Genomic DNA, 14,761 nt, shown 5'->3' on the forward strand with positions numbered 1-14,761 from the left:
CAGTTATATATGCAATAGAAACTATCCTAATTTTGAAGACAAGTTTAGGGCATTTGCAATAACGTAGAAGAATTATTCAGTACTTCTGGATTTCGAACAAAGAAATCATGACTATAAAGCACTAATAATGCATTTTTAGGTTTTTAGCCATCCATGGGTATCAGGACACCAGATACCAGTCAAAGATACCAGGAAACCATGAACCACAGAGGCATCCCTGTAGCAGGGCAATATTATGACTACAGCGACCTGTACCCACAGCGTTAATGCCTCGTGGAACTTAAGAAATCTGAAACCCATGGCGTTTAAAAAATGCTCTACATAAAGGCTAAAAGTCACTTTTCCCTAGTGTGTATAAGTAATGGAAATGAGTAGAACAAAGATTGGGAAACATATTTTTGTATGATAGGTGATTTGGGGCAAGTATATGGTTATATTTCCTTGCCTTAAACCAGTATTTGTGGAGGAAATGTATGTTTTTCTTCTGCAGATTGCAAATCATTAGCAAAGGCAGAACGTATTCATTTCCTAATAAAAATGTTTTTATCCAATATGACAGAGGGTGAACATTACATGAAAATTATTACAAATATTTCTATCCATAGTAAGCATAATTGGAAAAAAAAACTTAAGGCAAATGGTAAAAGTTTTCTCTTTAATGAATTCTTTGGTTATACACAGGTCTTGAATGACATTAGTTTATGTAGTACTAACTGGTTTTGCTGGTATCTCCTCTGTGCATCCCTTGATGACCAAGATGAAATTAGTTATCCTGGGTTATAGCTCATAGAACATATTTAATACGATTTACCTTGCTTTAATGTTAAATAATCACAGAAGGAAAATATATCTTTGGATCTGAGATAGCATGTATTATTGCAAAACTACTGCTGAGCATATTGCATAAACTTTTCATCCTTGTAAAAATAAAAACTCAGATATTCTTCACAGGAAACATAAACAAAGCTGAAGTAGAAACTATACATCTTCCCATTACTCTTGACACGATGTTTTGCTTTCACTGGCTCATAGCTTCCTGAGTTAAATAAAGCATAAGGAAACATAATTAGTATGTCCTGATTATTCTATAACTTTCATCACTTTAGCAAAGCAAAAAGTGCTAGGAAGGAGTGATCCAAATCACTGCTGAAACTAACAGTATCTGTTTTCTAAATACTTGGGGGGAAAATGTTGATCAACTCTGAATATTTTTATTCTAATCAGTAAAGGAAATAAGCTACTGTGGATTTGTTCATAATCCCAAATATATGGGAGTATATGAGAATTTAAAGAAAGGAGAATCCAGAAAACCTAAGAGAGGGGAAAAAAAAACTATGAAAAATAGAAGGAACTAGCCCATGGTGACAAATATATATACATATATATAGGTGGTACAAAAGATATATTTTTAGATTGGTTGCTACATGTTCTCTGATAGAAAAAAGGTGTCATTTATGTTTGTATAACTATATATTTTCTCCTATAATATTCTAAACAACTATATTCAAACCCATAGTGAATGATTAGGTCTCATATGAAACCAAAAAATGTAGCTGGATAATAGTCTATGTATAGGGAATTTTACCTTTTATTTAGAATATCATTCAGAGGGGTGCCTGGGTGGCTCAGTGGGTTAAAGCCTCTGCCTTTGGCTCGGGTCGTGATCCCAGGGTCCTGGGATCAAGCCCCACATCGGGCTCTTTGCTCAGCAGGGATGCTTCCCTTCCTCTCTCTCTGCCTGCCTTTCTGCCTTCTTGTGATCTCTGTCTTTCAAATAAATAAATAAAATCTTAAAAAAAAAAAGAATATCATTTGGAAGTAACTTACATTTTTTCTGTGCCTAGGGGCATTATTTTCTATGCCATTGCTATCATCTGATTTCCTGTACAGAAAACAAAAAGAAAATCATGAAATATTTACATTGCACTAAATCAAGTGAAAACATCATCTATATCGTGGCCATCAGGTTAAAACATAAAAGTCAATAGAGATAATTCATTTTTCCTAAAAATGTTTTACTCATAATGTTGATATTGTTTTTCTACCATTGCTTTAGAGAAGAACTGTTGCCACAGAGGACAGTGACCAGTCCTGTTTGTTTTATGCAGAGGGAAAACGGCTTCTCCCCCAGCATGAATGAGACTTAGGTATATGGCAACTTGTGAGCAGTTTTGAGGCCTGCAAGATAATAGCCAAGCAGAAGTTCTGCCAACATGTGAGATACAGGTGCTGTGATCGGACATGTTTATTACAATGAATTAGAGGTTAAATGTGGTTGTCTATCCAGTGCACATCAGGGCAAGACTACAAATGTGACCTTCAGATTCTTAAGACAAGAATGACTAAACTGGGTAACAACAGTGCATAATCAATACCCTTCTAGGTTTTATGGGCAGGCCTGAGCTCATTAAGGTATCACCATCAGAAAGTAAATTCAACCACCTAATTCAGATTTGGGGGAGAGGCCAGCAGGTGAGATTATATGGATTAAATATATGAGTGGATCAAATAAACGAATGAGCTCCTCATTGAAATATCTGAAGTTAGAGGTTGTTTTGATGTTACACATTTAGCACTGCTTTTAAGATTTATTTTCATCAAGGAACTCTGACTCTTCCTGACATCTAAACATATATGCACTATATAGAACATGTAATGATAAAAATATATATCTATTTTATTTATATACAGTATTATTATACTATATTATATACTATTATTTTATATATATTTTTAAAAGATTTTATTTATTTGTCAGCGAGAGAAACAGAGAGAGCATAAGCAGGGGGAGCAGGAGAGGGAGAGGGAGAAGCAGACTTCCTGCTGAGCAGGGAGCTGGATATTGGACTTGATCCCAGGACCCTGGGATCATGACCTGAGTCAAAGGCAGATGCTTAACCAACTGAGCCACCCAGGTGTCCCTTTATACTATTAATATAGTATAAAATAGAAAGTATACTAATAATACTATCCTATTATATACTATATATTATTATATTATATTACACTATACTATATTATATTATATATTCTATCAAGAACAATTTATCTCCTAACTAAAAATTTTAGAACCCCACGTTGGAAATAGGGATTACTTTAAAGAAAAAAAAGTGCATTGCTAACTAAAAATTCTAAAAGAGCACTGGTAAAAAGGTTTCTGCATATGAGTTCATGTGCCCTTGATACTTGTATTAAATCTAAAGATACTGAAATAAGAAATAAACTAAAAAATTTAACACTGCCAGTGCTGTCTGTGGAAGAGTACAGGGTAGAGAATATTATGTACACTATTCCAATTATCAATAAAAGAAAAGAAAGTAAATCATTTCTACTGTAGATTGAATCAGTTTGGCGTTCCGCCTAAGGAATTCTAGAAAAAAGTGCCTTAAAAATATTTTTTAATTAAGATAAGCTACATAAATGAAAATTAAATTAAGATTTGGTAAGTCTACTCCATAGGGTTCTGGTGCTACCCTTTCAGAGTGTGTCTTAGATGAACCAGAATCCACCGAGACAGGAGCAGCCTCCAGATGTGACTGCAAGGGAATGAATGGCTGGAAACATTGGGATAGCTGAGCTGGGACAACAGCATTTGAGCAAGGCTGTAACTGTTTCAAATATCTGAATGACTGTCTTATTTTTTATATGACTCCACGTTTAAGAATGGGAATCAGTACCTGGGAACCAGAAAGATGAAACATTCAAAGTACTATAAACTGGATGTCCAAGTTCACCAGAAAGAGGTGCAGTTTCCTTCCAACTCTTAAGAATTGATGTCAAGGGGCGCCTGGGTGGCTCAGTGGGTTAAGCCGCTGCCTTCGGCTCAGGTCATGATCTCGGGGTCCTGGGATCGAGTCCCGCATCAGGCTCTCTGCTCAGCAGGGAGCCTGCTTCCCTCTCTCTCTCTGCCTGCCTCTCTGTCTGCTTGTGATCTCTCTCTGTCAAATCAATAAATAAAAATCTTTAAAAAAAAAAAAAAAAAAAAAAAAAAAAAAAAAAAAAAAAAAAAGAATTGATGTCAAGACAACATCGTTTTGTTTCTCCTATCCGAGGTTACGGAACTCCTGATATAATTATTTCATGGCCTTACTGTAGAAGCTCATATTTTGTTGATTTATTTTACCTGCCATATGTGAACTGAATAAAAATAACTATGTGAATAATGTCTACAAATCTCTAAATGACAGCTGGCCACCCCACTCCTGCTCTTTGACCATGGCTAGAGACCACACTCAGAACCTGTGCTGGCCGTTTGAAGATAAACTCCAGGTGCCATTCTGTGTTGGTTATATTGGCTCAGACCTTCCATTTCCTACATTTCTTCCAGCTGTTTTAACCTGATCTCCTTTTCCTGGTCCAATCCTCAGCTACGTTAATCAGACTTTAATCCCAGTCTCAGGGACCTCCATCACTGGATTCCATGCTCAATCCTCTGCGGAGAGGAACTAGTCACTCCCATCTTCACCAAACTAAATTATACCCCAGAAAACTTTCTTCTCAGCCCTCCTCATGTTCCACTCTGAACAAAGCAGCTGTTAAGTGAACCTGGGACACAATATGTGTTCTTTCAAAAACAGTGACTAATAAAATTCTAGACCAGTGATTTTCCACATGAGAGAGACTTAGAATCAGGGATAGACATTTTAAAGAAATCCAGATGTCCAGGCACCAATCCCAGAGGTTCTGATCCAGGAGATCCAGTAAATTCTGAGTAACTGTATTTTTAAGGAACATCCAAAGTGACCAAAAATATAGCCAGGGTTAAGAATTACTGACTTATACAAATAATACTTCCTTATGGTTATTGAACACCCCTGTGCATCAAAGCCTATGCTAAGCATTTTTACATAGAGAATATCATTTAACCCAAAAGCCTTATAAAGCAAATACTATAATTAAAGTCATTTTGTTGCAGGCAAAATTGAAGCACAGAGAGGTAAAAAAGTGAATGGTAGAGGGGGGATCCTAATGTAGGCAGGCAAACTCCACATGCCTCTCCACAACATGGATGTGTACAAAAAATAACACACAAATAATATACTCTTGTGTTTTTGTCCTAATTGCAAACTTTTTTTTTTTTTTTAAATTCAATTAGCGAGGGCGCCTGGATAGCTCCAGTCAGTTAAGTGTCTGCCTTTGGGCTCAGGTCATGATCCTAGGGTCTCTGCCTCTACCCGCCACCCCTTGGCTCTCTCTCTTTGTCTTCTCTTTCTCAAATAAATATGCAAAATCTTAAAATAAATAAATAAATTCAGCTAACCAACATATAGTACATCATTAGTTTTAGATATAGACTTCAATAACTCATCAGTTCCATAGAACACCCACTGCTCATCACATCATGTGCCCTCTTTAATGCCCATCACCCAGTTACCCCATCCTCCTACCCCTCTCCCGTTCTGGCAACCCTCAGTTTGTATCCTATAGTTAAGAGTCTCTCATGGTGGGGCGCCTGGGTGGCTCAGATGGTTAAGCATCTGCCTTCAGCTCAGGTCATGATCCTGGGGTCCTGGGACTGAGTACTGAATCAGCCTCCCTGTTCAATGGGGAGCCTGCTTCTCCCTCTGCCTCTCTCTCTGTCTCTCATGAATAAATAAATAAACTCTTAAAAAAAAAAAAAAGAGTCTCTTATGGTTTGTCTCCATTTCTGATTTCTTTCCATTCAGTTTTCCTTCCCTTTCCCCATGATCCTCTGTACTATTCCTTATATTCCACATATGAACGAAACCGTATGATAATTGTCTTTCTCTGATTGTCTTATTTCACCCAGCATAATACCCTCCAGTTCAATCCATGGCGATGTAAATGGTAAGATGTCACCCTCTCTGATGGCTGAGTAGTGTTCCATTGACTATGTATAACACATCTTCTTCATCCATTCCTCTGTCAATGGACAGAGGTAGTTTGGCTATTGCTGCTATAAACACTGGAGGGCAGATGCCCCTTCCAATCACTACTTCTGTATCTTTGGAGTAAATACCTAGTCTAACCACAAACTTTTTATTCAATTCCATATTTATCTGTATTTTACTCAAGTGAAAATTAATCTGTAAAAATAATACTTACAACTGTTCAACTTGTTCAAATTCTTTCCCATCATCTGTATAACAAAAAAGGAATTCATTAAGATTGGTTTATTATTCTTATGGAGCATGTATGTTGAATTCAACTTTCCCCATGTTAAGAATGCAATGTGTGGTTTCCCTCTTTGGAACAAGAGAGAGAGATATACAACGTGAGACGCCACACATCTATCACGTTCTCCTTCCCTGCTCTCCAGACCTTACCTGCAATTTTGATCGAGCACAGTCTAGTGCCTGAAATTTTCAAAATCAGACTGATTGACCTGTAATTCTTTAAGTTACTAAAAATCTTGTACAAAATCAGAAAAGAATACAGAATGTAAGATAAATTTTCTTAGAGGACCATTCGTTTCTCAACCTGCAGTCTATCAAGCACATGCTACAAAAACAGAGAGCTGACCAGACAATGTCTCTCTTATGAGAACTCCAGAATGTTTGATAAAATATTTTTAAGTGAGTTATCTAAGGAAAAGACTGTTTGTCTTTGACATCTTTTACATTAAGCTATCACGGAATCTTCTAATATTCTAGTACCGAAGCACGTATCACCAATTTGGTGTTTAGGTACCAGTAACACCAAAGCAAAAGGAGGAAAAGTATATTTTCACACTAAAATTTCTTAGGAAGTTGAAACAGAAAGACTGTCAATATAAGCTCACAGCACTGTCACCATTAATGTTAAATGAATACTGCTCCAAATAACAGAAGTTAGATAATTCTAAAGCCATTATAATATATTGTCATAACATAAGAACATTATCTAAAAAAAGAAATCTTACCCGTGTGCATCTTTTTCTTTTGGGTGTGCATTTCACAAAACAGAATAATAGCCACTAAAAGAATAACTTCAACAACTATTCCAAGAAATGGTTTGAGGGGCACCAAATAACTTATCACAACAAGTTCAACACTTTCTTGGCTCTCGCCCAACTGGAACATTGCATGGCACCAGTAAGATCCTTTATCGTCTTCTGAAAGCTGCATTATCTTGAGCCTTGTTTCATTAGCGTTTGTTCCATTGATCACATACTTATCATTCATGTGAACATCAAGAGGAACCTAATACAAGAAAACATCAAAATGCATTCCTATCATATTGCATAAAAGACACACGTTCTAAATGATCGAGTTTTGAGCAAAAGCTGTAAGGCATAGTAAAGTTTATGAGAAGTTTACATAACAGAGTCCACAAGCTTCACCTCCCAAAGGTAGCAGAGGGAAGGGATATTTTAAGTGCTAAGTACTCCATGTTTGAAACTATATTGTAGAGCATCGTGGGTAAATATTCGAATCAAAGATATAGAAAAATTCCAGCCTTCTGGGTTTCTCGATCTAATCCCCGACTAGCTGTTCAAAGTACTTCCTCCTTCACAAGAGCAGGCACCTATCAAATCAACTCCAGAATTAATGAATTAATGAAGCTATTAGATGTGATCATTCCTACAAAGGAAGATCACTGGCTCCTGACAGTGGGCGTTCCTCAGACTGGAAATGAGGATGAAATCTCCAGGCCTGTGAGGCTGGTGGAGCGGGAAAGGTAGAAATCCACTGTGAGCCTGGGATCTGTGGTCTTCTGCACACCTGTCTTCTCGTATCTGAGCTTCTTTCTTTCTCAGGCAAGCTGCCTCCTGAGATTCACTGGACTTTCCCCAGCCTATCCAGAGCCATACTAAGCTTTTGGGAGCTGAGTTATTTAATCCGTTTAAATTAAAACTTATTCTCAGGCTATTTGATGCCTTCACTGTGCTATCACTCAGCGGCACTGTTCAATAAATGCTGATCTGCATACAAATATTCTTGGAGGCTTTCTGATGAAGGACAGTCTGTGAGTTTATTATTTGCCTTCCCCGCCACCAAATTAAAGCCACCTGGCTCCCTGTGCCCAGCCACAGTCTGTGATGCCTGTTTAAATGCACCCTCTCTAACTCGGAGCTGATACATCAAAGCCATGCGTGTTTCACAGGCACCCCAGGTGATTCGGAGGCAGATGGTTGGTCTGCATTTTGAAAAAAACACTTGACTTAACATTGTAACCTGTTCTCACAGCCCTACACCTCCCTCACATCCTAATACGACCCAAGCTTAGGGCCAAATTGAGAACAAATTATGACAGCAAATGGAGAGAAACACAGACTACATTGTAAGAGTTTAATACAATTAGATTTAGGGGTTTTTTTTGCATGGTATCACATATAAAGAAATAAACTGGGCTATGTATTTCAAGCCACTACAAATGATATTTATCTTTATAAATTCACATACATGTTTGTTAATATTTACCTACTCAAAATGATTGCCTTTCTTAATCATCAAGAAGAAGTGAAGCAGAAATATTAATGATTTAGGTCTGCTCCTAAGTGATTTGGAGATTTCTTTGAAAACTCAAACCAGCGTTATCACAGAATCAGTCACTCTCCCTTTTAAGTCCCTTCCTCTGGTCCCTTCAACGGTCTATGGCAGTATCAATTTTGTCTAAGGAACCTACTATTTCCTTGTAAGATCTACACAGTCTCATACTGTCTGTCCCTTATAGCTTGCCGCAGGACTTTAATTTCAATGCTCATTAGTACCAGAGCAATAGACAGGTGTCCCGTGAAGGACAATGTCCTTAATTTCCCTGCTATTAGAAGCTCTTTGGGAGGAAGAAAGAAAGTGAGGAATGATTTTCTGAATACTCTTGTTTTTCTTGTTATTAGCTCTTTGAATAGCCATTAATTCTTTAGTGGGAGTGTAAGGTATTTGGCCTCCCTTTGGATTCTGGAAGGCCAAAAGAGGCCAATGACACTTACTGAAAGAACCCAAGACCTAGGTTTAAGTTACCAAATTTTCATTCTTTTCTCAAGTGTCATCACTGTATTAAATTCTTTCACAAATGTTTCCAGAGACAGAAGTTGGAAAATAAACCTACTTTTTTTTCTAGATACTTTCTTGGAATGATAAGAAAAAAAGATGTTTTTGTTAGGGTTATTTTTAAACTCATCAACTAAAAATGAATGATAACTTCCTTTCAAAAAATTTAAATAAATTGCTAAATCTAAAAAACAAAGTACTGGTTAATAACACATTAAGAGTCTCTTCAGATGTGTAATGTAAGACGCTAAAAACATGAAAGGTAGGACAACTCCACGGTTTTTACTTCATGAAGACATACTAAATAATAAGATAACAGAAGTACAAATAGTCCTAGGAATTCTGAGTCTGTTAATAATATTATTTATGAAATAAAATTTAAAATTATAAATAAAATTTATAAATAAATTCATTTATAAATGAATGAATTTTGTTTTCTTCAAATCACAGAAATATGATCTTACCTGTACACTCCTATTACCACTGTACCAGGTCCAATTTAAAGGAGCACAGTGTTGGCATTTACACACCAAGACAACGGAATCCCCCACATAAGTGATCAATGGTTTCTTTTTTCCTTGAACTTCAGGGACTAAGAAAAATTTAGAGAAATATATGTTAATGTAAGAGTTTGAATAGGGACATGTATTAAAGTTGAAGACAAATTCCCCTTCCATGTTCTCATCAGCATGATTTTCTTTATATAATTTTAGTTTCAGATAATGTGAAACTATTTTCTTAATTGGGAGTATAGTTGGTACACAGTATTACATTAGTTCCAGGTATACAACATAGCGGTCTACATGTTAAGCTCACCACACATGTACCTACTATCTATCACCATGAAACATTATTATAATATCATAGACCTTATTCCCTATGCTGTAGCTTTCATCCCCCTGACTTACCCATGCCATAACTGGAGTCCCATACCTCCACTGCCCTTTACCCATTTTGTCATTTTCCCCACCACACCACAGCCCCTGGCAACCACAGGTTTGTTGTCTCTATGACTCTTTTTCTCCTGTTTTTGTTTATTTGTTTTGGATGATAAATTTCCTAAGAAAGTTTGAGGTAGGTGCCATTAGTAACAGAATAAAAATGACCACTGAATTCAGAAAAATTAAGTTTTAGGGATATGAATAACTTGGTAAGGAAAATTAAAACATCAGAACATAAGCAAAGCAATGAAAGAATTCCACCCAAACTCCATGGTGGAATCAGTTTCTTCTCACTGACCTCAAAGGATATATTATTGAATGTGCACTTATACTGGAGGTGTAGACTGACCAATGAAGATTATTTTTACTTTTTTTCTTTTACTCATTCTAGCAAGTTTTTGGTTTTATGTTTTGTTTTTCCTTTTTTTATTTGGCAACAGAGAGAAAGTATAAAGTCATGTATAAATTTTTAATGCTATATTGACAAATTTTATAAATATTGCTTGATATTCCCTTGTTATCCTATATTTATATTTTGTTTTGGGATTGGCCAGGGTAGAAATATAAAGATTGGTTTGAAGTACTAAAGTTAGGTTTCTAGATTGAATACATTTTCTAAGTGATCTTGGCTTTGTACTACCCAAAGATAATTGGCGTTTGCTGTATAAATCATAAAGATGAGGAAAGGGGAAATAGTTGGTAATAACGAGAAAAGAAATCCTGACTTGTGTAACTACCATAGAAGTGGTAACATAGGGTTGGAGAATAGGATTTCTTTATGAGTTCTGTCCTCAGGTGATTAAGGTTACAATGATCGGTGTGGGAAGTCTCCTTTTATCCTTATTGTTTAAAATGTGCCTAAAGGGGAGCCATAGTCTATTAAGCATCTGTCTTCAGCTCAGGTCATGATCTCCAGGATTGGGCTCCCTGCTCAGCAGGGAGTCTGCTTCACCCTCTCCCTCTGCCCCTCCACACCCCCTACTTGTGTACGCACGCTCTCTCTCTCTCAAATAAATAAATAAAATCTTTTAAAAATAAATAAATAAAATGTGCCTAAATACAACTGCATATATCACCCTCTCCTTCATCAAGGCTGCTGACCAGCTGAGTGTTGAATGAGGCAATGCTAATAAAAAGAGATTTAAATAAGAGGAAGGTATGTCACCCATGTCAGCATTAGTGATTCAAGTAATTCATACGAAAGATAACAGAGCAATCTATAAATCAATTCTCACCCTTTACATAACCAAGGAAACATGTTTTCATGAAACCGAATGGTCTACAATTTTAAATCAACTAAAGCTGTGAACTGCCAATCAAAATTTATAATCACCAACTAATACTTCATAAACCTAGTCAGGTATCACTAGGGCACTCCTGAGAGAGGAGAGAATGAATACATGTGACTGTCTTTATCTAAGACATCTCAGCCAGAAGATATTCTGAGCATTTCTTTTGACTGAAGCCACCAGTGTCCCACATTCTGATCAGTCACCAACAGGCTGAGGGCTATTTAGTTAATATGTGGCTAATATGTGTCCATTTCAAATGTCAGGTCGTTATTAAGTGTTTGAAGGAAGTCAGCACAATGTGGCCATGATGTGACCAAGAATTGATTTGGGTCCAGGAAGTACATACACTCAAATCACAGTTTCAGTGTTACTAACGTTGAGGACTTCAATAGGTCATAACCCATCCTACCATGTTGTTGTAAAGGATTAAGTATGAGATCATAATAAATAAAGTGTTTGGTGCAAAGTAAACACCACAAAGTTTTGATCATGAACTGGTACAGCTTTTCTTAACTGACCTTCCTTGCAATTTGTAATGCCCACAGCCTTATTACCTAGTGGTCATGAGCCAGCTTACTAGGATAGATCATTATCATGTGCGAGAATGATTTCTAGGTCAGCTGGTCATGTGGAACAGAGAGGAAATAAGACCTAGAATAAAAAAAAGAGAACTGGAAATTCATCTGAATACATCTCAGAACTGTAGAAACACATAAAAACCCCCAAAACATGGGAAAGGCTCCAAACTGAATCCTTTATAGACCACCCAGCCCATGTGAGAAAGGAGACTAAAAGAGTAAAATGACGAAAAAATTCAAGGGGATGAATTTACAGGAGACAAGGCCCCAAAGAATGAAAAAACAGAGGAGCTTTGAGATCCTTTAATAACATCTATTAAAGAACTTTGTGAGGCTGTGAAACAAATTCTACTGCTTGAAACACAACTTCATGTACTTGGTGAAAGCAGCTGAGTAAGATTTTTGTGTAAGGATTACAATTTCAGCATAAATTAAAAACAATTTAAATCAGGGCACCTCATTATTGCTCCTTACCATAACAAGAAATTAAATTGGTTAAAAAGTTAAAAGGAAAATCTTGCTTCCAGACCTATGTCGTATATAGCAGAAAAGACACGTGGAATGATAACTTTACATATTACATAAAAATCTAAGAATAAAAAGGGCCCGCTCACCACATACTGGTTTTAACAAGAAAAAGCAGAATAAAGCAACTGGTACTTTGACATAATCTATGAGTGAAATTTTTAAATAAGAAAATAATTGCTATCCACATGCATTTTTAAAATAACAATAAAGATGATGTCTCTCGTGTTAAGTGTTCTCCCTATTAACTCAAACTACTTTTGTTTGGTTTCTTCAGCCTGTAACTACCGGCCTCTGGGTTCATCTGGGAACCCAGAGAGCAAGCTACTGCAGGGAAATAACCAATATAAGAAAACTGGAAGCAACTCTAGGATCCAAGAGAATAGGATGACCATCTGTCCCGATATTAACGTAACTACATTTTAAGTTCTTGAGGAACAAGAAAATAAATTTCAGCATCAGAACGTTGTAGGCCTAAATTATGCTGAACCATAGTACATTTCATTCTGTTTCCTTTTCTTTTTTTTTTGAAAATTTTGTTTTTCATTTATTTACATTATTATATTATTATTGTATATTTATATATTATATTATGTATTATTTATCATTATAAATTATATTTTTTATATATATTTATTTGACACAGAGAGAGAGAGAGAGAGCTCAAGCAAGGGGCGTGGTAGGCAGAGGGAGAGGGAGAAAGAGGCTCCCCGCTGAGCAAGGAGCTAGATGCGGGACTCAATTCAAGGACCCCAAGATCATGACCTGAGCTGAAGGCAAACACTTAACTGACTAAGCCCCCCAGGGGCTCCCCATTCTGTTTTTTTCTTATGGTAGATCCTGTTTCCTCACTAGACACTGGAGGTGGTGGGAAAAAAAGGCTGAGCAGCAGCCTGTGGAATGAAGTCCCCCAGTGACCTCACCAGAAATTCCCTCCTTTCAGTTTTCCAGTCTTAGAGAGGAGGATTATCCTGGATTAGTCATGGTCCCGGGCGCTGATTGGGCCCTGTTTTCTAGGGATAGAAATCTGGAGGTATAAATAACTCAGCCTCATGCTCAGCATATTTTTCCCGGCTCAGGAGGGTGTTATCTCCCGTTTAGAGGAGTAAAGACCTAACTGACCTTGGGCTGTGAAGGAACCCATGGCTCTGCTTTGGCTTAAGGTTAGTACAACCTCACTGAGGAGAAAGAAGCCTTCTGTATGGCAAAGCCTTCCAAGAATTTCAGCAACATCTGTGGCCAAGGCTGGCCAATAATAAAATGTGACTTTGCCTTAGTGTCCTTTTTTGGGTGTGTGTTTCTTTACTTGAGATTTTGTTGGGAAAAGGAATGACTGGACATAGTGAGAAGGAAGTTATTCGAGGGCCTCCTGACAAAACACTATGAGTCTATCAGTTCAAGATCACACTGTAGTCATACTTCATTCCAATATGCCCGATACCTGGTGTGGCTTTATTGTTAAATGAAGTCTGAGAACACAGAAGTTCCTGGGAAGGTCAACCCTACCTTAGGGGAGGCCTCCACTGAAAACGTGCAGATTAAGCAGAGATTCAAGCTTGGCCAAAATAAGGATTCTTTTCTGAAGCCACAAGGTTCCTTCCAAACCTCAGCTGAAGCAGAACCACACTTCCTGAGTTCCATGTGAAAAGGTGGACATTAACTACTGCTCTGCTACACTTTATATGGCTGATAACAGCAGTGTGGATCTAAACTATAAAATGCACCAAGGTCAGGAAACTCTACTTTGTTGGAACTTTTCCAGAGGTCACAGTTGGTTCTGGGCTGCTACTTAATGTTTGGAAATATTTATGCAAAGAAGGATAACGATACAGTATTTTAATGTGTGCTGTTAACCTTTTGAAACTTTGGATAAGGCAGGACCAGCGAGAGTCTTGGGATTGGTAGAATCCAAGTTTGAAGATGCTGAATTGCTGATTCAAACTATTGTCTGGATGGGGCTCAGGATCTGCCTGGTGATAGTAAAAGCCCTATGGAGTTATAAACTTAGAGATTTAAATCACGAACTAGGAAAAAATCAGCCTAGGTCATTTTTGGCTCAAGGACATTTAGGAATCACCGAATTAGGAAAAGACTCTTCCATGTAGTCAAAGACCGCTAACTAGACATCAACACTGGGGTTTAAAGCTCCAACCGATTCTACATAGTGCTATGTAGAATAGTACTATATACTAGATGTAGTATAATACTACATCTCCTTGGATACGGAGACAGACGGCCAGGCCAAGAAAGGTTTCATAGCACTTGGTGCCATCAAAATCTCATCCTTCACCAACTAAATTTCTGCATCTTTCTACTAGGAGATTTTAACACTGATGAATGTTATAGAAGTTTTCAGCAACTATGTCAGAAGAGCTGACCAGCTACCAAGAAACATGGGGCCCACCACTCATCTTTCTTGAATGAAAAGTAATCACCAACATGTTAGTACCTGCCAGCTTCCAGTGTGACTTTCGTTCTCTCTTTGGGGCCCA

At 37.3% G+C, this 14,761-nt stretch overlaps 1 protein-coding gene across 3 annotated transcripts in view; it reads right to left on the bottom strand.

Moving 5' to 3' along the window:
• Positions 1 to 635: 635 nt before the first annotated feature.
• The window catches only part of EMB (embigin), a 44,268-nt gene continuing 30,142 nt past the window's right edge, over positions 636 to 14,761 (bottom strand). For 2 of the 3 annotated variants that reach the window (XM_032851445.1, XM_032851443.1), the window contains 5 exons: positions 9,398 to 9,525; positions 6,863 to 7,142; positions 6,067 to 6,100; positions 1,828 to 1,882; positions 636 to 1,036 (listed from right to left, as the gene is read on the bottom strand). In XM_032851445.1, the coding sequence (XP_032707336.1) occupies positions 1,019 to 1,036; positions 1,828 to 1,882; positions 6,067 to 6,100; positions 6,863 to 7,142; positions 9,398 to 9,525 (515 nt within the window). In that variant the 3' untranslated portion in view covers positions 636 to 1,018. Of the gene's footprint in view, positions 1,037 to 1,827; positions 1,883 to 6,066; positions 6,107 to 6,862; positions 7,143 to 9,397; positions 9,526 to 14,761 lie in introns of all 3 variants that reach the window. The other variant, XM_032851444.1, reaches the window with a different exon arrangement.

The sequence above is a fragment of the Lontra canadensis genome, unplaced genomic scaffold (genome assembly GCF_010015895.1).
Source record: "Lontra canadensis isolate GAN:19392208 unplaced genomic scaffold, GSC_riverotter_1.0 scaffold5, whole genome shotgun sequence".
Taxonomy (NCBI): Eukaryota; Metazoa; Chordata; class Mammalia; order Carnivora; family Mustelidae; genus Lontra; species Lontra canadensis.